Source organism: Cyprinodon tularosa, unplaced genomic scaffold (assembly GCF_016077235.1).
Source record: "Cyprinodon tularosa strain WSP-4 unplaced genomic scaffold, ASM1607723v1 ctg203, whole genome shotgun sequence".
Classification (NCBI taxonomy): domain Eukaryota; kingdom Metazoa; phylum Chordata; class Actinopteri; order Cyprinodontiformes; family Cyprinodontidae; genus Cyprinodon; species Cyprinodon tularosa.
The window spans coordinates 955989-983610 of NW_024038748.1; the positions used below are offsets into that span (position 1 = coordinate 955989).

The 27622-nt window shown below is 42.6% G+C and overlaps 1 protein-coding gene across 2 annotated transcripts in view; it reads left to right on the top strand.

Moving 5' to 3' along the window:
* LOC119783355 overlaps window positions 1–27622 on the top strand; it is a 61493-nt gene that overhangs the window by 1240 nt on the left and 32631 nt on the right. The window contains exon 1 of one of the 2 annotated variants that reach the window (XM_038284833.1): window positions 11179–11369. The exons of the other annotated variant lie outside the window; for it this stretch is intronic. Within the exon in view, the coding sequence (XP_038140761.1) occupies window positions 11266–11369 (104 nt within the window). The 5' untranslated portion in view covers window positions 11179–11265. Of the gene's footprint in view, window positions 1–11178; window positions 11370–27622 lie in introns of those variants that run through there. 2 annotated transcript variants of the gene reach the window in all.

The window sequence follows — 27622 nt, forward strand, 5'->3', positions numbered from 1 at the left end:
CCATTCCCTCTCTGGCGGGTCAGCCTGACGCCCCCACTGCCTCTCCGGTGGGTCAGCCTGATGCCCCCACTCCCTCTCCAGTGGGTCAGCCTGACGCCTCACTCCCTCTCCGGCGGGTCAGCCTGATTCCTGCTTCAGTTCCCCTCCTAAACAGGTCAGATTTTTCCATAGTCTCAGTCATCACCTCCATGAACAACAGCTAGTTCCTTTTATAAAAGAATCAAACCAGGTCCTCATATTACACCCCCCGCAGTATAAGCTCCTTATCTTGAGGAGTCTAAGTCATGGGACTTCTTTTATGAGCAAAGGGAAGATCTATTTCCCAAATCCCGAGCAATAGCCCTTTAGCGGGCCAGATCCCCTAGTGCCAGAGCTCATTTGTGGGCCAGATCCCTTAGTGCCAGAACCCATTAGTAAGCCAGTTCCCCTTGCGCCAGAGCCCATTAGCGGGCCAGTTCCCCTAGCACCAGAGCTTATTAGCAGGCCAGTTCCCCTAGTGCCAGAGCCCATTAGCGGACCAGTTCCCAGAGCACCAGAGCCCATTAGCGGGCCAGAGCCCTTTAGCTGACCAGATTTAGAGTCAGGGCCCATTAGCGGGCTAAATCCACAGCCCATTAGTGAGCTAGAGACCCCTGAGCGAGCTCTGTGCCGTCCAGAGACCCCTGAGCACACTAATGAAATGGTTTCAGATTTAAAGCTTGATGAGAGTTAATCTCCAAGGCCCCTCAGCGGGCGCTCCTCAACCCCCTCTAAGGTTCCTCAGCCGCAGTCTGCAGCCCCCTCCGAGGTTCCTGAATCTCAGTCCTCGGCAGAGACGCCATCCTCCAAGGCTGCTGCTGCAGAGACGCCGTCCTCCAAGGCTGCTGCTGGAGAGACGCGTCCTCCAAGGCTGCTGCTGTAGAGTCAACGTCCTCCAGAGGTGCTCCTTCGTCGCCTGCTCTATGTGTGTACAGATTGAAACTCAGAGATTACCTGTTAAAGAACATTCATGGCCTCTTTTGTATTTGCACTGGGGGAAATATACAGCAGTGATGCTAACCACAGTGAACTCTCTAGGCAGAAGATTCTGCAGTTAACAGCCAAAAATTCAATGTCTGGAGAGCAGCTGGTAATCTGGCATTTTTAAACTAGTTGTTCTTAATGTAAATACACAGCCCATCTTCTAGTCTTACTGCTGAGTTCACCGTTTGTCGGAGTGGTATAATGGGAGCCCCTTCAGGCTAATGGCAATTCCCGGTATGGACGAATTAAGCCATGACTCAGTCAGAATGATGGCGCAGCCTTTACCACTCTCCTTCTTTGAGGAGAGTTCAAGTTGGAGATGATCCATTTTGTTGTCCAGTGAGCGGATGTTGGAGAGCAGGAGTGATGGGATGGTGGTGCGTGAGGTTTCTTCTTAGCTTCTTTCTTAGCCTGCCTCTGCAGCCCCTTTTTCTAGGCAGAATGTTTTGTAAAGTTGTCGGGAGATGTCAGTAGTTGCTGCCTGTAGTAACCTCCATGTTGATGATTAATTTTAAACAGAACAAGCTTTGTTTTAGCAAGGGTTTAAACACTTATATAACATTAATGTTCATGAGTTCTCCCATATGCTCAAATTTGATTACCAAAGTATGACCAAAAATGATTAAATGGAATCCTCATGACTGCTTGCTGCTAGCTCATTCAAATATGGTAAAGAATCAATTAACTAAAAGGTACTGGTCAAGATTAAGCAAAAATTTCATATAACATTAATTGGCCAAATAGTATTTTAAAATTATGTTAATAAAACGTTGTTTGGCCAAACAATGTTTTATTAACCCCTCCCTAGGCTGTCACCTTATCTTGGTGGAGGGGTTTGAGTGTCCCAATGATCTTATTAGCTATGCTGTCTTGGGGCTTTATGCCTCTTAGTAGGGTCACCCAACGCAGACAGGTGACGCACCAGACAAAGAGCAGCCCAAAGACCCCTTATGATGAGTAACATAAATGGACCAAGTGTTCCCTCGCCCGGATGCGGGTCACCGGGGCCCCACTCTGGAGCCAGGCCTGGAGGTGGGGCACACTGATGAGCACCTGGTGGCCGGGCTTTTACCCATGGAGCCCGGCCGGGCACAGCCCGAAGAGGAAATATGGGTCCCCCTTACAATGGGCTCACCACCTGTAGGAGGGGCCAAAGGGGTTGGGTGCAGTGTGTGATGGGTGGCAGTGGAGGGCAGGGACCCTGGCGCTCTGTCCCTCCGCTGAAGAAATTGAATCTTGGGACATGGAATGTCATCTCTCTGGTTGGGAAGGAGCCTAGTAGTTAGAGTTAGTGCGCGAGGTTAAAAGGTTCCAAATAGAGATAGTTGGACTTACCTCGATGCATGGCCCTGGCTCTGGAACCAGTCTCCTTGAGAGGGGCTGGACATTCTTCCAGTCTGGAGTTGCCCCTGTTGAGAGGCGCCGAGCAGGAGTGGGCATTTTTGTTGCCCCTCATCTTGGTGCCTGTACGTTGGGGTTCACCCCGGTGAACGAGAGTGTTTCCTCCCTCCGTATACGTGTGGGGTGACGAGTTCTGACTGTTGTTTGCGCTTATGCTCCAAACAGCAGTTCAGATTACAGACCCTTTTTGGAGTCTTTACAGGGGGTACTGGAGAGTGCCCCTCCTGGGGACTCCCTTGTTCTTCTGGGGTACTTTAACGCTCACCTGGGCAATGACAGTGAGACCTGGCGAGGCATGGTTTGAAGGAATAGCCCACCTGAGCTGAACTTGAGCAGTGTTCTGCTGTTGGACTTCTGTGCTCGTCATGGATTGTCTATCACGAACACCATGTTCAAGCATAAGGGTGTCCATATGTCCTCTTGGCACCAGGACAACCTAGGCCGTAGTTCAATGATCGACTTTGTTGTTGTTTCATCTGACCTGCGACAGCATGTGTTGGACACTCTGGTGGAGAGAGGGGCGGAGCTCTCCACCGACCACTACCTGGTGATGAGTTGGCTCAGATGGTGGGGGAGGACACCAAATCCCCACCCCCCAAATATAGTGGGGGTGGTGTGCTTCTGACCTCGACTCTGGACGTCATATGTAGGTGGGCGGAGTACTTCGAACACCTCCTTAATCCCACCAACAAGTCTTCCATTGAGGAAGCAAAGCCTGGGGGCTCCGGCTTGGGTCCTCCCATCTCTGCTGCTGAAGTCACTGAAATGGTTAAAAAGCTCCTCTGTGGCAAGGCTTCAGGGGTGGGAGATTTGCCCTGAGTCCGTTAGGGCTCTAGATGTTGTGGCGCTGTGGTGGTTAACGTGGCTCTGCAACATTGCTTGGACATCAGGCGCAGTTCTCTTGGACTGGCAGACTGGGGTGGTGGTCCCTCCATTTAAAAAAGGGGACAGGAGGGTGTGTTTCAACTACAGAGGAATCACACTCTTAAGGCTCCCTGGTAAGGTCTATTCCGGGGTTCTGGAAAGGAGGGTCTGTCGGTTAGTTGAATCTCAGATTCAGGAGGAGCATTGTGGTTTTCATCCTGCCATGGAACACCAGATAGTCTCTACACCCTCAGCAGGATTCTGGAAGCTGAATTGGAGTTTGCCCAACCAGTCAACAAGTGTTTTGTGGATCTGGAGAAGGCATTCGACCATGTCCCTTGGAGGGTTCTGTGGGGGGGTACTCAGGGAGTATGGAGTACCAGGCCCTTTAATAGGGGCTGTTAGGTCTCTGTATGACAGGAGTCAGAGCCCGGTCCACAGTGCCGGCAGTAAGTCAGTGTTAGAATAATTTTAATGTATCTGTTTAGTGTTATAATGCATACAGCTGTGTGCTATGTGCATGTGCTCATAGCCACCTTTTCTAAAGTATACTGTGATTTGTTGGCTTGCTTTTGGGGAGTTTATGGTTGATTTACGAACAGCACTAAGGCAAGGCAAGGCAAGGCAAAGCACAATTCAGTACAAAGACAATGCAAAGTGCTTTACATGATTAAAATACAGGAAGATAAAACAGAATCAAAGCAAGTAGGAAAAAATAAAAAATAAATGAAATAAAATAAAAAATGCAGAAACAAAAAAAGAATATTAAAAACAGTTGGATTAAAGAAAATATGTTTTAGTTGAACTGTTTAACTAGAACAGTTGAAGGCAATCCTAAACAAATGTGTTTTTAGTCTTGATTTAAAGGAACTCAGACTTTCCACACTTTTACATTTTCCTGGAAGTTTTTTCCAGATAAGTGGAGCATAGGAACTAAATGCTGCTTCTCCATGTTTAGTTCTGGTTCTAGGTATGCAGAGCAGGCTGGAGCCAGAAGACCTGAGTGGTCTGGAGGGTTGATACACTGATAGCAAGTCTGTGATGTATTTAGGTGCTAAGCCATTCAGAGATTTATAGACTAACAGAAGTATTTTAAAGTCTATTCTCTGAGATACAGGGAGCCAGTGTAAGGACTTTAGAACCGGGGTGATGTGCTCTACTTTCTTAGTCTTAGTGAGGACACGGGCAGCAGCGTTCTGGATCAGCTGCAGCTGTCTGATCCACTTTTTAGGCAGACCTGTGAAAACACCATTGCAGTAATAGATTCGACTAAAAATAAACACATGGATTAGTTTTTCCAGATCATGCTGAGACATTAGTCCTTTAATCCTGGAAATGTTCTTCAGGTGATAAGAAGCTGACCTTGTAATTGTCTTTAAATGCTTTTGGAGGTTCAAGTCTGAATCCAGTACTACACCTAGATTTTGGGCCTGATCAGTGGTTACTAGCTGAAGCGACTGAGGCTGTGTACTAACTTAGTACTAAACCTGCTGTACTATGGTCAACAGCTACAACAACTTAAACTTTGACTGAACCCTGAGATTTAGGGGACATGTTTACTGAGACCGTGAGCCTTCCTACTCTCCTCGCGAGTAAAACTAAACTAATTGTCTCTGTGTGTTTTTTCTTTCCCTGTTAGTATGTATGATGTTTTAGGTGCTTAGACCTGACAGTCGGACTCTTTCCGGTGAGGGTTGGACTCTGCCAAGATTGCCCTTTGTCACCGATTCTGTTCATAACTTTTATGGACAGAATTTCTAGGTGCAGCCTAGAAATCTTTTATTTGCAGATGAAGTGGTTCTGTTGGCTTCATCAGAGCGTGATTAGGTATCTATAGTTCACTCCATTACTTTTTTTTCTTCCTACGTCTGACTTCTACACATTACATTTTCATACAAGTGTCTTTACTTTCTATTCGTTACATTTTTAAAACAAACGTTACTCATTACTCTTGACTTAAGTTTAATGCAGAGGTCACGGATTAGAGGACCGGATCCGGATCCACCTGCTGGCTACTCCAAACCCAACCTGATTTAAAACATTTATAAATTACCGCATGTTGTCTGATGACAGTGTCTAACTTGCGCCGCTTCTCCTGGTACCCCAAAATCCCACATCCTCCATCTTCGCTCCACCCCGCAGCGCTCGAGACCTCCTGCGCAAAGCAAAGCCTACAGCCTCCACTGTTCCTGTGGTATTGCTGCACTTCGACTTATCCTTAGAGCTCGAGGAGAGCATGCGCGATATTATCATTAAATTCATAGGAGAAAAACATGCAGAAATGGATGCTCAATTTAATATGACATATTGAAAAAATCCACATCAGCATCCAGCATATGTTAAGTTTCTGAATGAGATGAGAAATCTGCTTCCTGGTCTGTTGAAGTACCAATAGTTTGCATCCAATCTTTTAAATAAACTGTGTTAGTTTTTTGATATATATATATATATATATATATATATAAGAATTATATATTTGTAGTTACCGATCTGTTGTTACTATATTTTAATTTGACGAACCGGATCTTCTCGCCGTTCCTTTTCCTGTTTGGTGCGATTGCAATACCGGACCTGGCCGGACCAGACCAGAACCTGCACATTTTGACTAAGTCTGGCTCAACCTGCTGCTGTGAAGCAGGATTCTCCACTGTTATGTGCCCCAGGCACATTATGATTTTTGTCCATTTCTTTTCTTTGTTTTCTTATAAACTTTAGTTGAAGGATCTTTTGTTAATATATTTTAGGATTCTTTTAGTAAGTTAATTATGTTAATTTGTGGTGCTGTTGTCCGCCTATAAATAGGCTGGCCTTCAGCACGTTAGCGCGTTCCTTGCGCGTTCCTTTCCAACCTCGTTTGGACGCCACTTCCCACCTGCTTCATTTGCTCCATCGTGCGCGGTGCGCACTTGTCATGTCGCTGCGGCCTGCAGCGGACGTTCCAGCCTGCCATGTGGTATTTTTGTTACCTTTTTCTTACTTTTTTCTTGAGGTTTTTGGCCTGGCGGGACCGGTAGTCCTGTTTTCGATTTTTCTTTCGCTTAGGTTATCTTTTGCCTTTAGTCCGGTACCAGTAGGGGCTTCGACGGCCCTGTATAGGGTTGGCCCCCTGCTGTACCGTTTTATTCTGTTTGATCGGCCTGCCAGGTCCAACTTTCTGTTGTTACTTTGGGTTTCTTTTTTTATTTTTTTGGGGCACGGGATTTGAGGGCCGTTAACAATTTTTCTCTTCGCAGAACATCTGAAGAAGCCGAACCAAGAACAACTAAAACGGAGAGAATTTATTAATAAAATATCTTTTTTTGAACCCTCATTTTTGTCTCGTGTCCTCAAATATGTTGTGTCCTTGGTGGGCGTAACATATTTTTGGGGGCTTGTCTAAACAGCGTTTGCCTTTCGTGTCCCCGATTATGTTGTGTCCTTGGTGGGCGTAACATATTTTTGGGGGCTTGTCAAAACAATGTTTGCCTTTAGTGCCCTCCGATATGTTGTGTCCTTGGTGGACGTGACATATTTTTGGGGGCTTGTTTAAACAAAGTGTGCCTTTTAGAGACAGGTCGTGTCCTACGGTTGGTTCTTGTTTGTTGGCGGTTGTGCTGGGTTTGTGTGTATTTTTGCGCAGCTGACGCGCGTTGCGCTGATTAGTTAGAGCATTCGGTTCTGGTGGTGCTGTAGCTTTGTTAGTGCAGAGGTGTTCCTGATTTGGTGTGGCCTGATTCCAGGGGTAGACATGGAGTTTGACCTGGATGAGTTTGTTCGAGGGCCCACATTGGACACTTTGCATAAATGCACAAAGGATCTGTTGCTGGTAATGAACGTGCGCCCGCTCTGCATAAATCTATCGGTTGTTTCCAGTGAACGAGATGACGCAGGTGTCGGGGCAGCTGCAGATGCACGGGAAGCCGAGCATTTTGAGGTTATTGTGGATTGGACGATTTGACTCTGGGGTTTTTGTGGCTTTGTGTGTGTGCTTGACAGTTTGTGTGGCTAGATTCCAGGGGTGGACATGGAGTCTGACCTGGATGAGTTTGCTCGAGAGCCTACATTGGATGGAGTGTTCCTGTTTAGTGTGGCTAGATTCCAGGGGTGGACATGGAGTTTGACCTGGATGAGTTTGCTCGAGGAGCCACATTAGATGTCTTTAGTGAGTGCACGAAGGATATTTTTCCTGCTGCAGTTTTAACAGAGTCTTGATGAATCGCCGAAGGAAACCTCATGTGCAGCTGATCCATGTCGTTTAAAGGAACTTCAGGTCAATTTTGGACAGCTGGCTTTGATAGAGGGAAGAGCTGTTTTTTGAAATACGCAGACTGAAGTTGGTGAATTGGATGTATTTGCTGCGCTTGGTGGCATTGAGAGCGCATTGGATCATGTCTTGGATGTGAGAGCTATGTGACGCGTTTTTATTGTAGGAAGAGGGGACAACGTAGTGGCTGACGCACTTTCCTGACTCTAGTCCCGCTTTCCTTTTAGCGTGTTTTTATTGTAAGAGGAGCAGACAATGTCATGGCCGACGCACTCTCATGACTCTAGTTCCGCTTTCCTTTTTTTTCTCTGAATGGGTTGAGCTTTGCTTCGGACCCCATTCAGAGTCTTTGGGTGGGGGTGTTATGTGCCCCAGGCACATTATGATTTTTGTCCATTTCTTTTCTTTGTTTTCTTATAAACTTTAGTTGAAGGATCTTTTGTTAATATATTTTAGGATTCTTTTAGTAAGTTAATTATGTTAATTTGTGGTGCTGTTGTCCGCCTATAAATAGGCTGGCCTTCAGCACGTTAGCGCGTTCCTTGCGCGTTCCTTTCCAACCTCGTTTGGACGCCACTTCCCACCTGCTTCATTTGCTCCATCGTGCGCGGTGCGCACTTGTCATGTCGCTGCGGCCTGCAGCGGACGTTCCAGCCTGCCATGTGGTATTTTTGTTACCTTTTTCTTACTTTTTTCTTGAGGTTTTTGGCCTGGCGGGACCGGTAGTCCTGTTTTCGATTTTTCTTTCGCTTAGGTTATCTTTTGCCTTTAGTCCGGTACCAGTAGGGGCTTCGACGGCCCTGTATAGGGTTGGCCCCCTGCTGTACCGTTTTATTCTGTTTGATCGGCCTGCCAGGTCCAACTTTCTGTTGTTACTTTGGGTTTCTTTTTTTCTTTTTTTGGGGCACGGGATTTGAGGGCCGTTAACTATTTTTCTCTTCGCAGAACATCTGAAGAAGCCGAACCAAGAACAACTAAAACGGAGAGAATTTATTAATAAAATATCTTTTTTTGAACCCTCATTTTTGTCTCGTGTCCTCAAATATGTTGTGTCCTTGGTGGGCGTAACATCCACCATGACCAGAATAAAAAAATATATGGATCCAGGCTCAATGAGCACTTTGATATGTGCTTGAGAATGACTGTGTCTCCATTCAAATGCAGGTTTAAAGCCTTGCAGTACAGCCTAAAGCCCACTGCTCTCATTAAGCCAGAAAAAAGAAAAAAAAAAAAAAAACAATTGTTATTTTTTGCTTAAAATAAACTTCAGATTTTAAAATGAAAAAATCATCTTTTTGTTCTATTTTTTAATTTGAAAATTCATGCATAAACACCTCATTTTATGTCAGTGTTAAATTCTGTTTAAAGTAACATATAATTAAAAATGTCTACGGACCTTTACTGGAAGATGATTTTCTTTATTCGGACCCGGCTGATTTTTAATTGGTTACCCCTGGTGTAATGTTTATAAATATTTATTTTACGTCATGTGTGCCATACAATGCAGATCATTGGTGCCATTCACATCTAGTGAAAACTGGTGTAATCGGATGAGTCATATAAAGATAGAATATGGCTAATTTGTGCTGATGCCTAAGGAAATCATCAGAAGCAAGCAGGTGTTCTTCAAACTGCAAACGTGAATTGTCTATGCCATGCTACAATGTAGGATTCAGAAAAAGATGTTGATATTTCTGAAAGGTCGGACACAGGCGAGAGTATATCGGGAGATGGAGACCAACAAGACCTCCCTCATCCTTGGCCCTATCTCAAAGAATTTTTAGAAATAGTCGAAAAATTGAGCTTAAAATTAGACAGTGACATCTGGCTGTGTTTTTTAAAGGTTATTTTATACTTTTTTACTTTAAGTAGTTTTTGGAGCACATACTTTTTCACTTTTACTTGAGTAAAGAGGTCAAGTTGAAACCTCCACTTTTACCAGAGTGTTTTAAAACAGCAGTATCTATACTTATAGTTAAGTAACAAATGTGTTACTTAACTTTTGACACCACTGACTATAGTGCAAAGAGAGATGACACCTACCACCAGGAAATAAGAGCAGCATGCACCACACCGATTGATTTGTTTCCTCTTTACTGCCAGCCGTGCAATAGGGGCCCAAGGAAGACATGCGTCCAGCTTCTTATTCTTCTTGTTCTTATAGGTGCCTCAGCCACCTACTGTACATGAGTGTGTAGCTCTATAGTTTCACCTACTATATTCTATTTTCTATTTTTGTGTTATTTCAAAATAACAAAAATGCTTTACTAACAACCAAATTTTCCTTCCTATCTCAATCTGTGCCTAAAATTGTTTTAATACTCCAATCTCTCCCTTTTTCCATCATTATTTTCCTCATCATTATTTTCCTCATCTCCCACCTCTCTCTTTCAGTTCGATATTTAATGGAATCCATCAAAACATGATCCACATTTTCTTTTCTTTCACAACCCTCACATAAATCATTATTTCTCTTCCCTAGTACACACAAAAACTCATTCAAGTAGGTTCAATTCAATTTCAATTCAGTTTATTTATATAGTGCCAAATTCACAACACATGTCATCTCAAGGCACTTTACAGTTCAACCAGGTCATACAGTCAAATTGATACAAAGTTTTCTATCTAAGGAAATCCAGTTGATTGCATCGACTCAAATACAATCCCTCACACTAAGCATGCTTGTAGCGACAGTGGAGAGGAAAAACTCCCTTTGAACAGGAAGAAACCTCCAGCAGAACCAGGCTCAGTGTGAGCGGCCATCTGCCGAGGCCGACTGGGGTTCAAGGAAGCAGAAGCAGAGATACAAAAAGCAGCTGTAAAAGGCGGCCCCGTCCAGGAAACACACAGCCGGCAGACGAGCTCCAAGGCAACTCCCATGCCAGAGGACGAAGAGAGCACATCCACTCAGTCACGGTCAGGTATGTCCAGTTCTTAATCTAGTATTAATTATCTCTTCCCTTCTGTTTCTTTCTCCGTAATTTTTAACAATTACAGATTTTTGAATCTGTAATTTCTTTCTCATCTTCATCCTATATTTAGCCATAATTCTGTATCTTTCTTTTTAATTATTGATTAACCTTCCCTTTTCCCAAATGGAATCTGAACTACATTTTTCTTTCCTAAAGCTTTTTTAGCTATGTTGTCTGCTATATGTCCTCTCACCGCTTCGTGTGCTGGAACCCAACAGAACTGAACATCTATTCCATACCTGAATAACCTAAACAAACTCTGATGAATTTCTTGCAGCTTTAGAATCGGTGCAAATCACCACCCTGTCCGGTCTAACCTCCCCCACCCACTCTAAACTTCAAAATAACTGCTACCATTTCTGCTGTGTATATAGATAAAAGGTCTGTTAATCTTTAACATATACAAGTATTAAACTCAGGAATGCATGCGTCCAGCTGGACGCAGCTTATTCTCCACCGGATCCTGTCACCTGGAAACCATTTCTGTACAAATATGTATATATCTATACCACTGCATAATTCTTAGTGGGAAAGAAAATGGAGATTGTGGCTGCAATCAAACAAAAATTAATGTAAAATTACAGCAATGTTAGGCAGTATCAGATGTCCCACAGCTCACATAAGCTATGTCATTGGTTCCTTTTTAAAATCCCACCCACTTTGGTTAACTGCAACAGGGTACTGACAGATTTCCATTAAATAAACCTGTGAATAATAGCGCTACTCCATCTTCATGTCGGAACAATCCTAGAGCTTACGGTCAGCCATCAGTTAATTTTTACAATGAGTCACAATCTGGATCGGGTTACTTTGAAGAAATTGAGAACTTTGATGTACTGTCTGGTCGTCTCTGTCTTTTCGCTGATGGTTCTGATCTTTACCAGCAGGTGAGGTTAAACTTATAAACACATCCACAACACTGAGCATTTATTTGACTTTAAAACAACTAAGAACACATTACCAAAATCTTTGTTAGCATAAAAACTATTGAAAATGTATATCAAAATGTACAACTGTTCATAAAAATAACTATTTAAGTTCTATTTAATTTCAGTTTAAGGATTTTAAATGTCAAAATGTATCTGGTCTTTATTGTATTCTATTTTTTTCTCTTAATTGTCAAGTCTTAGGATTCAGCAATTGATTTTAAACAAGGAAGTAGGAAGACTGACCAGCACTAAAGAGGAGAAGCCCCTTCAGTGCCGAACAATGCCTCACATTTGATTTGGTTGTAGATTAATCTGAAACTCTATGGAGTCCAGGTCTGGTTTACAGCCACCAGACAATTCACAAGTTAGAAAACATGTTTTTTGGATTTATACTAATTCCTTTTTTTCAATCATACTGCCTTTTTCTTTAGCCAAGCATCTAAGCTTTACTCTAAATTGTTATAAGGAACATTTTACTCAAATATTGGGCTTTGTCATGTAGTGTTGCAAACCTTATTTTTACTGAACTCGTTTTAACTGAGTAGATAGCTTATTTTTTTCCTACTCTCTCAAACTAGCTGTACCAATTCAGTCCGGCTATGTATGTGTATAGATAAGGAAGAACAACAGCACAGAGACATTTTATAATGCCATTAAATAGTATACAAGCTTGAAAGTCTAAAGTAGTAAGGCCTAAGGCCGTAATTCAGATCGATTCAACATAACGCTTTTGTTTAAGACTAGCGCCTACACTTAGGATACATTTTATCATTATTTGAAGACAAAAAATATTTTTGAAAAAATGAATAACAGCCAGAAAATGCATGTTTACACTAGTTGATGTAGGCTGTGTCACTATGGTGACAAAGAAGGGCAGATACACTGCAAATTTATAAATGCGCAACAAATACAAAAAAGTACTGCTAACACAAAAAGAGACAAGCAAACATAAAATAAGACACACAAACAATGAAAAGTGAACATTCAGGAGGATGGTTTATATTAAAATAGCAGGCCAGGTATCACTATGGCCCAGAAAAGGCTGTTTAGAAAAGGCATCAGTAGAGTTGTATATGTTGCAGACTTTGTATGTTTAAATCCACCAGAAAATCTTTTTAGTTGTTTCGTTACTGTTCCATATCTTTTTTGCATAACCATAACTTTGAACAAGTGTTAACTGTCTCTCTTGTAGTAGTCATCTGTATAGCTCCATGTCTATATGTAGTACCAATAGGACTTATAAGTTAAAAAAAATAATTTAGGAAAACATTATTTTCTTCCTTCCCTCTGAATGATCCAGCCGACCTCAAGTAGTTTGGAGCACAAGCATGCAGAGGTTCTTTGTAGATTTTCCTAACTTCCAGTTATTTAGCCAGTTTCAGCTGTTTTTTTCTTACGTGTGTTTTGTGTTTGGTTGTCCTATTTCTGTCTTTGTAAGTCTAATTTGTTTGTGTTTGCAAGCCAAATATTTTCTTTGAAGTATTTTTTTGTGTTTGCTGCCGTATTATGTATTTGAGAAACTTGTGCCTCTAAGCAATCATGCCTTACAATATTATGTATGGATAAACAGGGAAAATGTTCTTTATCATCTGTTAATTTCTAAAAAAAAAAAAAAAGTTAATTCCTATAAACACCTTACTAAAAGAAAAAAATGCCAGTTACACCACTTCATGTCAAAGGTTTTTAACCTGCAACAGGGAGTTACAAAGAGTACAGCACGGACAGCTTACAACAGTTGACAAGCGAAACAGTTGAACTGATAAAATAAATTAATGAATAACTTAAATGATCCATCCTTCACCTTCAGAATTGCAAGTCGACATAAATTCAATTCAATTCATTTTTTTTCTATAGCGCCAATTCACAACACATGTCATCTTAAAGCACTTTACAGTCCACCAGGTCATACAGTCAAATTGATTAAAGTTTTATATCTAAATAAAACCAGTTGATTGCATCGACTCATTGACTCGAAGGCAATCCCTGACACTAAGCATGCTTGTAGCGACAGTGGAGAGGAAAAACTCCCTTTTAACAGGAGGAAACCTCCCAGCAGAAACAGGCTCAGTGTGAGCGGTCATCTGCCGAGGCCGACTGGGGTTCAAGGAAGCAGAGGCAGGATACAAAAATTTTAACAGCAGAAATGCGCAGCTTTTCAGCTTTAGCCACTTGGTCATTTATGAGAGCAACTAAAGGAGACATGATTATAAAACAGGTCCTTCTGTAGCTTCCTGGTTTGTTTCACAGCTAGTGGAGATGAGAGATTAATCTTTTCCATCCACAAAGGTAAAAATCATGTCCTTTTGCTTGTTTTTTTCAAAATAAAATATATTAGAGCTAAAGCAGAGTGAATAGCAAAGTCCATAGATTTGTCCACTGGTGCAGCCATGTTTGTTTGCTTTCAGCCAGTCATTATTGGTTGACTTCATAAACATCTTCGCATGTCATTGGTGGAAACAGATCTGTGTTTTAAATGCATCTTTTGAAAAGATGTACTTGGGAGTTTTTTTTTTATTCATAAATTTTTAACAAACTATCTTGCTTACAAGGTACAAGATACTGTATCCCAGCCAGTGTTTAACCCTATGCTATCTGTCTTCTTGGATGTCTTTTTTAATAGATTCATTCCATTGATCATTTTATTTGTCACACCAATACCGTGGAAACAAAACACACTTATCTGACTTCTAACCTCACTCACTGTCATGATGGGTCTCTAGTGTTTAAACCCACATGCAGAACACCACAGGAAACGGGGTAAAAGTTCAACAGTTTATTCAATGGAGAAACACACAAAATAATAAGAGCAGATTCAGGTACTGGTCTGGGACTGGAATCACTGAGAATCTGCAGGGATGGATTGTTTGGTTAGCCAAGCAGCTGTGATGAATTGTTTGGTGTTTGATTCAGATTTGTACCTTGATGAGGTTCAGACAGATCGCTGGAGAGGGGGAACCAATTGGGTCCAGAGTCAATGGGTTCAGCAGAGAGCACAGCAGCAGCAGCGTCTAGCTTCAGGCTAGAGATGTTCAGACCTTGAGAAGATGTCCTAGCTCTCCCTTGAGAGCTGGCTGGGGAGTCCAGACTGATTATCTTCAGGTTTGGCTTCCAAGGGCAGGCAGGCAGGTTTCCAAGCAAAGCTCCTCCAGAGCTATAGACTTCAGTCGGGCTTTCCTGTGAGCAGAGAAGACAGAGGCAGGTTAGAATCTTGTTACTCTCTTTGAGTAGACAGAGATTCTCAAAGTGAACTGAGGCTCAGGTTCCGCTAACCAAAACTGGTCAACACTCCGGCGAAGAAGACAGGTCTGACTGCTGCTTATGTAGGAGGTCTCCTGATGGGCTGATGATCCTCAGGTGTGCTGGAGGCTCCAGCCCAGGAGACCCACAGCGCTCTCTGCTGGAGACAGGTGGCAGATCTCCAGATCCCAACACTCACCAACGCATTACAAGTAGGGTCAGTATGGGGGCCGATACTGTTTATTCTCTACTTAAAATAGATATGTATTTGCAGTTTTTCTTTAGCATGTGTTTTGTGTTTGTTGGGCACATATTTGGATTTGTAAGCTTAATTTTTGGCAAAGCATTACTTTTTAAAATTTGCTGCAGAATTATGTATTTGCAGCACATTTGCACCCCTCAGCCACCATACTGTATTTTATTATAAAGAAGAGGAAACTTTCTACCTTACGGGAAGGAAAAGCATCAATCACTTATCCTGAGATCACAGGTCTTTTGTTGGTGGAAGGGAATTAAATAGAGTACAGCATAGGCGGTTTTAGACAGGGGCCAACAGGGGCCGGTGCCCCTGTAGAACCGGCCCTGGTCCCCGTTATGGCCCCTGCACCGAACCAAATGCGATGACACGGAAACTGGAACTAATATGCCGCAACGTTTCACACGGAATCTTTAGTGCGGTGCGCGCTAATATTTCTCAACGAGAAAAAGAAAGAAGAATAGCATCTACAGACGAGTCGGACGACTAACGGAAAATGGTGTAAAGAGACGGAGGTAAGCAAGAAATATGATTGTTTCTTGATGCGCCGTTTGGCTCATCTTTGAGTGCTGCTGTCGTTTTTACTGCAATGAAACCTGGCGTCATTGTTTTGCCTAATGCAGTCCATACGGGTTAGGAATTGATAATATTTTCTTTCTTACCAGTGAATTAAATATAAAGTTGCTAGTTTTAAACTTAAGGATTTTTAAGATTCTGTCACAGTTATGCCAATTAGATATTATCCATTACTTTCTTGCAGCACAGGAAACGTCAGTAATCATGAAAAGAAAAAGAGACATTGCCTCATTTTTCACCACTGTTGGCAAGGAAAAATGTAGAGAGGGAGGATGAAGATAACAGAGCCGAGGAGCAGGATGAAAGAGAGAAGGAGGAGATGGTTAGTGAGGAAGCTGACACGTCAGAAACAGAAGCATTCAATCCTGAGAGTGAGGAAGAAGATGTAGGCTGTGAGGGAGAGAGTGAGGAGCAGAAAGGACAACCAGTGAATCCTCCATCACATTTATCAAGTTCACAGCCATCAGGTTTGTGATGTTGAATAAACCTGTGTGACTATGTGTAAAGTGCCTGTAAAGTGTATCTGAAACTTTAGAGAGAGAGAGAGAGATTATTTTTTACTATTCTAAGAGCAAAAATCTTTCTCATTGGCAGATAATATTATTTACCTGTTCAAATCAAGGACAAATACAATGATTTCAAACAATTACTTAATTTTAGTTATCTTTTTTTCAGTATGATCTTAATGTATTATAATGAATAAATATATACAATTACAAGCGAATGAATCCACTAATGCTCTCGGTTACACCCTCATGTTTTCATTCATTTCTTTTAAGATATCAGTAAGTGCAAGGATGATCAACCAGTGCAGCCTAATTTAAAGATGTTTCCAACCACAGTTATGGCGGACAGAAGACGCAGCTTCCAGGCAAGCTGGTATGAAAGTCATCCTTGGGTGGAATATTCTGCAATTATGGATTCTGCATATTGCTATGCCTGCAGACATTTCAGCCCACCAAATATTTCTGGCAGTGTGTTTGACTCACCATCAGGCTTTAGGAATTGGAAAAAAGCAACTGAAAGAGAGGGAGGGTTTTCAGTACATGCAAAATCTGACAGACATAAGCAAGCAATGATAGCGTGGAAGGACTACCAAAGGGCTGTGAAAGCTAATACAACATTGGAAAATATCCTTAACCAGGAACACAGTAAACAAGTAAAAGAAAACCGTGAGTATATTAAAACAATCGGGGAAGTAATATTGCTCACAGCTAGACAAAACATAGCACAGAGAGGACATGATGAGTCTGAGGAATCAACTAACAGAGGAAATTTCAGGGAAATTCTTGAAACAGTTGCAAATCACGATGCAGCTGTTAAACACAGACTAACATCCATTCACAACGCAAAGTACACAAGCAAGACGATTCAGAATGAGGTTCTGAATTGTTTAGCAGAAATGGTCCGTTCTGAAATAATTGAAGAAGTAAAAAGCAGTCAGTTCTTCGGCATCATGGCAGATGAGACTAAGGATGTCTCAAAACAGGAGCAGATTTCATTTGTACTCAGGTACTATTATAATGGAACAGTCAAGGAGAGTTTTCTTCATTTTGAATCTGCTGAAAGACTAGATGCAGAGGGGCTCACTGAAAAGATAGTCCGCTTATTGGAACACCATGGCCTAGACTACAAAAACAACCTTATAGGCCAGGCATATGATGGAGCTGCTGTGATGAGTGGTAAGCATTCAGGGGTCCAGGCGAGAATCAGAGAGCAAGCCAAATTTGCATTTTACATCCACTGCAGTGCTCACTGCCTTAATTTAGTGCTAGTTGATTCTGTCAAAGCAGTACCAGAAGCAGAGGAATTCTTTGCATTGTTGCAGAGTATTTATGTTTTCACTTCTGGCTCATATGTGCATGCCAAATAGCTGGCTGTACAAACTGAAATGTATGGCAGCACAAGAGAGCTCCAAAAATTAGGTGACACACGATGGGCTTGTCGGTTCATCGCCCTACGTAACATAATGGACAGATTACCTGCCCTAAAACGTGTCCTACAAGAGATGGCACTAGAGCAAAGGGGAGAAAAGCCTTCTGAGGCCCAAGGTCTTCTGGCCGAGATTGACCTAGAGTTTGTTGTGCATCTAGTTACGCTTCGTAAGTTGTTTGGGGAAACCAAGCTTCTTTCAGATATGCTGCAGTCATCAACTGTTGACCTCTCAAGAGCAGCAGATTTAGTGGAAGGTTTGGTTCAGACTTTGACAGATTTCAGGCAACAGTCCTTCTTTGACAACCTGTGGGGTGAAGTATTAACCATCTGTGAGCAGTGTGATGCTGCCACCCAGTCGTTGGCAAAACGACAAAGAACAAAAAGTTCCAAACTCCGTGAGTACTACGTTCTAAGCTCTGTTGGTCAGAGGGAGCAAGTCTGTGATAAAGAAACTTATCGAGTCCGCGGCAGGGCCCGCGGACTCGTCCCCGCAGCTCCCCGGGGCGCCGGCATGGCGGTGGCTGGGGGGCTTCTTCGTGGCTGTCTCTCCTCCTGCCTTGGTGGGGTCTGGTTTCCGGGGCTGGCCCCGCCTTGGTGCCTTCGCTTCTGGGGTCCCCTTGGGCGCCTGGGGCTTTGGGTCTCCCGGCGCTGGACTCAGTGCTCTGGGGGGTGTGCCTCTCCGGCTCTCCACAACCACTATTGAGCATTTTTTCTATGGTTAAAACTTTACATGCACAAGTTCACCCTCACAAACAACTACAGGTGCTAGGCTTCAGGTACTTAGAGATTCACTTCCAAACAGAAACCCCACATTCATATCTTCAGGTAACACGGAGTACATGTCAGACTTAATAATATTACGTTAGCGATAGTTTCAAGGTGTTTGCTTTATTGTATATCTCGTACCATGTTTTTTGGTTGTGCTGTTCTTTTTTTTTTTTTTTTCCATCTCATTACAGGTGTTGAAGCAGACTGAAAATGTTTTGTCATTGTCTCCTTCCTATCTCCTCTTTCTTTCATCTTTTGTCCTGTTTTTTTCTTTTTCTTTTTCCTTCTTCTTCTTCTGTTTTTCTGCTCTACTTACATTGCAGTGTCCATATGAACTGTAAAACTCCTTGCATAATTATAATAAAGCAATTTATATACATGAAACAAGTGGAGCAGTATGGCAATTGCCATACCGCTACACTTGTGAAAGTAAAATCTGTTGGGCTCCTTTTGGCATCAAGACAATTATTCTTATTGCCACCTTGCCAGACAGGACACTGTAGGGAAAAAAAAAAAAAAAAAAAAGAAACTTATCGGTCCTCTTTCTTTTATCCTGTCATTGACTGCATGCTTAGTGAACTAAGCAGACGTTTTTCAAAGACCAACCGTGAGCTGATGAGTTGTATCCAATCTCTTAACCCCAAGAGTGATGCATTTTTAAAAGACACAACTCTGTTTGAATTTGGCTGTCTTTATGATGCCAATATTGAGGATCTGGGACCAGAACTCTATCAGTTCAGGAGACTTTTAGAAAGAAAACTAAAGAGTCATGAGATTGGAAACCCTTCTAATACAGTGGAGTTGATCCGTTTCATTGAGCCATACAAAGACGTATTCTGCGAGCTTTTTAGACTGTGCAAAATTGCTGTTGCACTCCCAGTGAGTTCTGCCACCTGTGAGAGGAGTTTTTCCAAACTAAAATTAGGGAAAACCTACATCAGGTCCACTATTACTGATGAACGTCTCAGCAGTTTAGGGATGCTAAGCATTGAATCCAGAAGGGCAAAGGCTTTGGATCTTGATGCATTTGTGGACTATTTTGCACGAAACCACAAACGCAGAATACTATTATTGTAATGTTTCAGGATTTGGTATTGCCAGTACACGTGCATGCGAGATTACTGAAATTAAAATTTGACTGTTAGTCTCCTAAATGTTAGTGTACAGTTTGTGAAGGTTTATTGTTCTCATGTGTTGTATGTGAAATATTTTGAATAGAAATTTTTGTTTCATTGGTGCTCTAAATAAACAATAAAGTTGTTTAAAAAAAGATAGTCATTTTTTTCCCATTCTTCTTTCTGTGCCCCTGTGAAAAAACAATGGCCCCACCTTGGCCCCCCTGGAAATGTTTTCCTAGAACCGCCCCTGGAGTACAGCATACAAAGATTGCAACTCAATGAACATGAATGAATAAATTGTCCATCCGTGGCAAACACTAAGTCAGAAACAAACTAGTCAGTTACCTTAAACAACTTCCTGCTCCTGATTGCAGACAAAACAGAAGTTATAGACTTTGGACCAGAGTCTTTGAAAAATAAGCTGATTAGCCAGTCTCTTCATTTGGATGGGATTAAACTGATTTCAGATAATAAAGTAAAAAATCTTAGTGTTGTTTTTAATCAGGACCTGTCATTTAAATCCCATGTCGAAGAGGTTTCTAGAATGTCCTTCTTTCTTCTATGGAATATTGCAAAACTTAGACATATCCTTTCCAGGGGTGATGCTGAGAAACTAATCCATGCATTTGTTACTTCAAGGCTGGACTATTGTAATTCTTTACTATCAGGAAGTCCACAAACTGTAATTAAAAGCCTTCAGCTGATCCAAAATGATACAGCCACAGTTCTGATAAAAAACAGAAAGAGAGATCATATCTCTCCTATACTAGGTTCTGTTCCTTGGATTCATGTTTAATCCAGAATAGAATTTAATATCCTCCCTCTCACATATTAAGCCTTAAATGGCCAAGCTCAACCTTATATCAGAGATCTGATTGTTCCTTATGTTCCTAACAGACCACTTTGTTCTCAATCTGCAGTTCTACTAGTGGTTCCTTGAATTTCTAAAAGTAGAATGGGAGGCAGATCTTTTAGTTATCAGGCTCCTCTCCTGTGGAACCAACTACCAGTTTTAGTACATGAGGTTGACATCCTTCCTATTTTTAAGGGTAGGCTTAAGCTGATAAAGCAATGTGAGCTCACAGAGTACATCTGTTATCAGAAAGTTTTAATTTGGGTTTTGAATTAAGTTAATTAGATCTTGAATCTTTTTTCTCACATAGACTGCGGTTAAAAATTGTTTAGGTTATCCAGCTTATCTGGAGAAAAGTTGATAAGCTTTGCAATAATTTGCTTCTGTTTCTGTATTCCTATGGAGTCAATGATGTGCCCAGAATTGTGGATGCTTGGATCCATTTTCAGCTGATGGTACAAAAACACAAGTTATGAAGAAATTTCAAAAGAACACAATCCAGTCAGTACCAACTATATTTGTATATTTACATATACATATTGTAAGGACTTATTTTTATGTGTGTAGAAATGGGTCACGGGTTATCTTTAAACCTGTGATATCAAAGAAAATTTTTTTTTTCGGTGTTAGAAATGCTACACCTTGTTTGGGATTTACTAGCCATTTTATCGCATGCTTTACCCGTCTCTGAGGATTTATTAGCATTTTGGCGCAAAGCTTAACCTTTAAGGATTTACTAGCAATTTAGCTTATGCTATGCTTATGATTTTAAGCAATTTAGTTTGAATCCACCCCCTTTCGGTCGGGTAGGACCTCAGATTAACTTATGTTATATCTGGCAACGAATCTTGTTCTACAAAATAACTGTTTAGGAGTCTTATCAGACTAATAGAAAAAGGGATTTAGGTTAAATTTCTAGGCATCTAACCTAGTTTGGACTGGAAGTGACTTTGAAATAGCATAACTTGGGAGTTATTTTTTTTTTGGATGTGGTCATAAAAACCACAAATGGCAGTGTAACCGTTTTAGTGATTATACCAATAGATTACAGTATAAAATCATGCAGGATGATAAACTAAAAGGGCTGGCATCAGAAGATCTAGATTCTGTAAGAGCCAAGAGGTTGAGCAACTTCAGTGCCATCTTTCTCCTCAATTCTCCTCTCATGTTCTATAGTTCCAGTGTCACTCTTGTTTTCCACAGAGTCCGACTCACCTGGGGGAACTGGAAGTTGATTCTCTTGGGTATCACGATTCTCGTCTGTAAGTAAATCGTTGTTAGTCAGATATATCTCATTTCCTCGTTCTGTTGCTGCAACTTTCACAGTGGGTGAGTACTCAGTGTCCTTGTGGTGAGAATTTGACTCGCTAAGCTCCACTGGACTATCTGAAATACTGTTGGACATATCAAGTAAGTTGTCTGTATCGGGTGTACTGTTGATGTTCTGAAAGTTTACAGGACTGTCAACAAAATGAGTGTTCAGTAGGTCAATGTCTTGGATTTCAGTCATTGGTAGACAAGGCTGCACAGGACCCTCAATTGTGGGGATCGGGGAGCCTAAATACACCGGGATGAGTGGTAGATCTCCTTCATCTGAGTAACTTTCCTCCTCCTCTTCCACAGGATGTGCTCGGGTTCTTGGCCGGGTTCTTGGATTTTGTTCAGGCTCAGTGGTTTCCTCCACAGGTAGGTACCCACATGGGAGCAACAGGTCCCTATGCAGTGTTCTTAGGGGACCATTCCCATTCTCAGGTTTTACTGTATAAACCGGGAGGGTGCCTGCTCTTCTCACGACCACATGAACAGTGGACTCCCACTTGTCAGCGATCTTATGCTTGCCCCGGACACGAACATTCCTGACCAACACTCGATCTCCATCTTCCAAGTCTGAAGCGACTACATGCCTATCGTACCTTGTTTTGTTCTTATGAGCCATCTTTCCAGCCTTATCCATAGCTACTTTATAGCTTTCTTTGAGACGCAACTTCAGGTTGTGCACATATTCAGAGTGAGATGAATGCTGGCTCTCTTGGACAGGCAACTTGAACGCAAGATCGACAGGCAGACGGGGCTGGCGCGCGAACATTAATTCATATGGAGTGAATCCAGTCACTTCATTTCTGGTGCAATTGTAGGCGTGCACCAAAGGTTTTACATAGTCACGCCAACAGGACTTGTCTTGGTTATTAAGGGTGCCTAACATGTCAAGGAGGGTGCGATTAAATCGCTCCACCGGGTTGCCCCTTGGGTGGTATGGAGTTGTCCTGACCTTGTGGATCCCAGCCACCTGACAAAGTTCCCTGATTGTGTGGGACTCAAAGTCTGGCCCCTGGTCACTATGTAACTTTTCTGGGATAGCATAGTACACCATAAAGTTTTCCCACAAACATTTTGCCACAGTGCGGGCCTTCTGGTTTGATGTTGGGATGGCAACCGCAAATTTAGTAAAGTGGTCTGTAATCACGAGCACATTCTTGATTCCACTTTTGTCAGCTTCCAAGGACAAAAAGTCTATACAGAGGAGCTCTAGTGGACGAGTAGTGCTGATGTTGATCAAAGGAGCAGCTTTTTCAGGTCGTGCCTTCCTTCGCACACACCGTCCACATGTTCTCACCTTCTTCTCTACATCCCTAACCATCCTCGGCCAATAAAATCGAGTCCTCACAAGGTCCAGAGTACGGTCAAACCCCATATGACCCATGTGATCGTGTAAACTAGTGAGGACTGTATTCCGAAGTTCAGTTGGAAGTAAAAGCTGGTAAACATTTCGGGATCCCACTTGGCGTCTCCTGTACAGGATGTTTTTACGGAGCTCAAGACGATTTATTTCCCGAAGGAGAAGTGGAAGATCAGGAAGGTAAGAACGTAACATGGGGGGTGGTGTGTCCCCTTGCTTGATCTGGGAGATAATGTGCTTGATACACTGATCAGCCCTCTGCATCTCTGCAAGCTCTGCCTCAGTTAGATGTGGAATGGTGGGCAGGCCGCCAAACTGTTCTTCATGCTCATAATTATCAGGCACTGCACTAGGGCATGTAGCAAGAGTCTCAACTAAAGCAAAACAATCTGCATCACCCTCTGTTTCCTCGTCAGGACTGGCACTGTATGTAAACAGTCTGTCACAAATCGCTTTTACAACAGACTGATCCACTGCATCAATGTTCTCTGGATCAGCAAGAAGGTCTTGTGTAAACAGTTGTATGCGCTCCATCTCCTTTTGGGACTTTAGATCATCCGCTAACACTCCATGTGGTCTGCGGGAAAGCCCGTCCGCATCTTCATTCTGTTTTCCTGGACGATAGAGAAGCTTAAATGAAAATGTGGACAGCGCTGCTAGCCACCTATAACTGGTCGCATCAAGTTTTGCTGAGGTCAATATGTATGTTAGCGGATTGCTATCAGTTACAACGGTGAACTGGTTTCCATACAGATAGTCACTGAACTTTTCTGACACTGACCACTTGAGCACGAGAAACTCCAATTTGTGTGCTGGATAACGGCTCTCACTCCGTGTCAGCCCTCTATTTGCATAGCCTATGACCCTAAGTTGACCATTTTGTTCCTGATATAGTACAGCACCAAGCCCGGTTGTACTAGCATCGGTGTGTAGTATATAAGGTTTCTGAGGATCAGCAAAGGCTAATATAGGGGCAGTAGTAAGTTGTTGAATTACTTCATTGAAAGCTTGCTGACAAGCTGGCGTCCAGCGACCTCCAAAAGGCTCTTTCAGGTCATGATATTGGTCCAGTTTCTGTTTCAGGTTTGCTGGTTTGGGTTTTGATTTCTTATGAAGAGGAGGGTAGCCAGAGGTTAGGTTGTGGAGAGGCTTCACAATTTTGGAATAACCCTTGACGAACCTTCTATAGTATCCAGCAAACCCTAAGAAGGACCTCAACTCACGTAGAGTCTGGGGAACAGGCCACGTCTTAAGAGCTGAAATTTTCTCAGGGTCAGTCTCTACACCATGTCTGGAGACTACATGACCCAGATACTTAACTGATGTTTGGAAAAGAACACACTTTTCTGGGTTTAACTTCAAGCCATACTCTTTGAGACGTGTGAGGACTTTCATGAGTCGTTCTTCATGCTCCTCAAGGGTTCTTGAGAATACTATCACGTCGTCAAGGAAGACCAGAGCATCTTTCAAATGCATGTCCCCCATACACTTTTCCATTAATCTTTGGAAAGTGCTGGGGGCATTTGTCACTCCCTGCGGCATTCTATTAAATTCCCAGAACCCGAGAGGGCACACAAAAGCAGTCTTTGGTTTATCTGCTTCTTCAACCTCAATCTGGTAGTACCCTGATTTAAGGTCAAGAACAGAAAACCATTGCGAGCCATTTAAGGCTGAGAAGGTGTCCTCCAGCTTTGGAAGATTGTATGCGTCTTTTATAGTTTGGAGATTTAGACGCCTATAATCGATGCATAGTCGAACTTGTCCATTCTTCTTACGAACTACCACTATGGGAGATGCAAATGGTGACTCTGACTCCCTAATAACTCCTGCATCAAGGAGCTCCCGAATGTGCTCACGTACAGCTTCAATATCTTGTGGGTGTATTGGCCTGGCACGTAGCTTGAAGGGAATGTCATCTGAAAGGTTTATGCGGTGTTTGACCTTATCTGTCCGGCCGAAGTCCAGATCATGATGCGCAAACACATCAGCCATGTTGTTAAGCTGCTGGGTGATGCGTTTCTTCCATTCATTTGAGAGTGGGGAGTCACCAAAGTTGAACTGTAAATTGAGTTCTGGGGATGACTCTGTCACTAAAGATGTCTCCGGTTGGTTGATACTCTGCTCTTTTAATAGGACGGTTTGATAAGCACTAATTTCTGCAATAATACTCTTTGCAGGAATTACAATGTCATGGTCAGAGTTGTTACATATGACGATTGGGAGCTTATGGGGCCGTAGTTGAGGGAAAGTAAATAGAACAGCTTTCACTAGTAGGCCACCTGGCAAAGGAGATGATGATGGATACTCAATGACCACAGTTTTTTCATTCTGCAATCCACTGACCAGAGCTACTCCCTCTACCACCACAGTTTTACCAGCTGGAACAATTTGGGGGGCCTTGTCTTGCATTCTCACAACTCCATGATAATCGTTGTTTGCCTGGCTCCGTCTCAGCTCAATAGCCTTGAAGACTGCCTTGTACCCATGTGGGAGAGCCTTGCTGTTGGTTGTATCTGTGTCTGCGTAAATGTCAAACAATACCTCAAGGGTGTTTGTGCCTATTAGCATTAAGGACTGTGATGTATCTGGAACAACCAAAACTAGTGTGTTTACATCTACTGGAACTCCTATGAAATCTTTTGGAAAGGTTATGGTCATTTCTACATAACCTAAGTAGGGCACTAACTGTCCATTTGCACATTCTACTTCAAGGAGATCGTGCAGGGGCTTAACTGATTGATCAGATAGATGTTGCTTATAAAATGACTTGGGTACTGTGGTGACTTGTGAACCCGAGTCAAGCAGGCAGTTCACTTCTTCACCCTTCACAATCACTTGAGCTGTACTCTTTCCACCAACCAAGCGTTTGGGGAGTTGGGAATGCTGATGTTCCTTGGGTCATCATAGTGGGAGATTTTAACATCCATGCTGACATTGAAGGCGATAGCTTAAGAGCAGCCTTTAATGCTATCTTAGACACTATTGGCTTTGTTCAAAATGTGAATAGTCCCACGCATTCTCATCTTCATACTTTGGATCTTGTGCTGACATACGGCATAGAATGTGAAGAAATAACAGTATTTCCTCACAACCCTGTCCTCTCTGACCACTTTCTAATAACCTTCAGGATTACTTTAACAGAGTTCTCCTCCCCCAAAAGAAGGTTCAATTTTAGTAGATCTTTATCAGATAGTGCAGTTATAAATTTTAAAGAATCTGCTTTACTTTCTCTCTGCTCTGTGTCACTGAGCAGTGCTGCAGAGTGCAAAAGCTTAGCTTATTCCCCTTCACAGGTTGACGATTTTGTTGAGGGGGTTGCTAGTTCTCTGCGTATTGCCTTAGACAACGCAGCTCCTTTGAAAATGAAAACCGTTAAAAATAGAAAGCTTGCTCCTTGGTTTAATGCAGAGCTGCGTACTTTGAAGCAAAATGCTAGGAAACTGGAGAGAAAATATCGCTCCACAGGCCTGCGAGAGTCCTTCCTAGTCTGGAAAAATGGTTTACTGCTGTATAAGAGGACCCTTTGTAAAGCAAGAGCAGCATACTTCTCCTCATTAATAGAGGAGAATAAGAATAATCCTAGATTTCTTTTTAATACAGTTGCCAAACTCACCCAGAGCCATAGCTCTGTTGAACCGTCCATTCCACCTGCTCTTAGCAGCAATGATTTTATGGGATTCTTTATAAATAAGATTGATCTTATTAAAAATAAGATCATAAGCACTCCTCTATCCGCGATTGTACCTGAGGTAGTCATGGAATCTGAACCGGGTTTAGACTGCTTTGATCCAGTTGAACTCTCTGAATTAGCAAAATTATTGTCTTCATCTAAGCCTTCAACTTGTATGTTAGATCCAGTTCCAACCAGGTTATTTAAGGAGGTATTCCCTTTGATCTCCTCCTCCATTTTAGATGTGATTAATCTATCTCTGTTACAGGGATATGTACCTAAAGCTTTTAAGATTGCTGTAATTAAACCTCTGCGAAAGCGGTGCAGCCGGCCGAGGAAACGCGGCTGTCGCGGAGGTTTAGCAGCCAAGCTAAAGGCTAACCCCCACAGACCATCGCTTCCATCCATCCTGCTCTCCAACGTACGTTCACTGGATAACAAAACTGACCATCTTCAACTCGAGCTCTCAGCAAAGAGGGAGTTTAGGGACTGTTGCGCTCTCATTCTGACAGAGACGTGGCTCACATCATCAACCCCGGACAACGCCATTAGCCTGGAGGGGCTAGCTACTTTCCGCGCCGACAGAAACAAAGAACTCAGCGGTAAGAGCCGAGGAGGCGGACTCTGTGTTTACATCAATAACAACTGGTGTAAAAATGCTAGAATAGTCTCAAGTTTTTGCTCTCCGGACATAGAGCTTCTGACTGTTAGCTGCAGACCCTTTTACCTGCCCAGAGAGTTCACTGTTGTTACCATCACAGCGGTGTATGTCCCCCCCAGCGCTGATACAAAGGAGGCCATGAGTGTTCTCTATCGGACTGTCTCTGAGCTGCAATCTACACACACAGAGGGCGTTTTCATCATTGCTGGAGATTTTAATCAGGCGAATATGAAAACTGTTCTCCCTCATTTTTATCAACACGTGGATTTTGCTACTCGTGGAGAGAACACTCTGGACTTAGTTTATACAAACATAAAAGACGCATTCAGAGCAGCCCCCCGCCCCCACATCGGCTCCTCAGACCACCTTTCTGTGATGCTAATTCCTGCATACAGACCCCTGCTGATCAGAGCAAAACCTACAGTGAAGCAGGTGAGGGTCTGGACGGAGGGGGCCATGG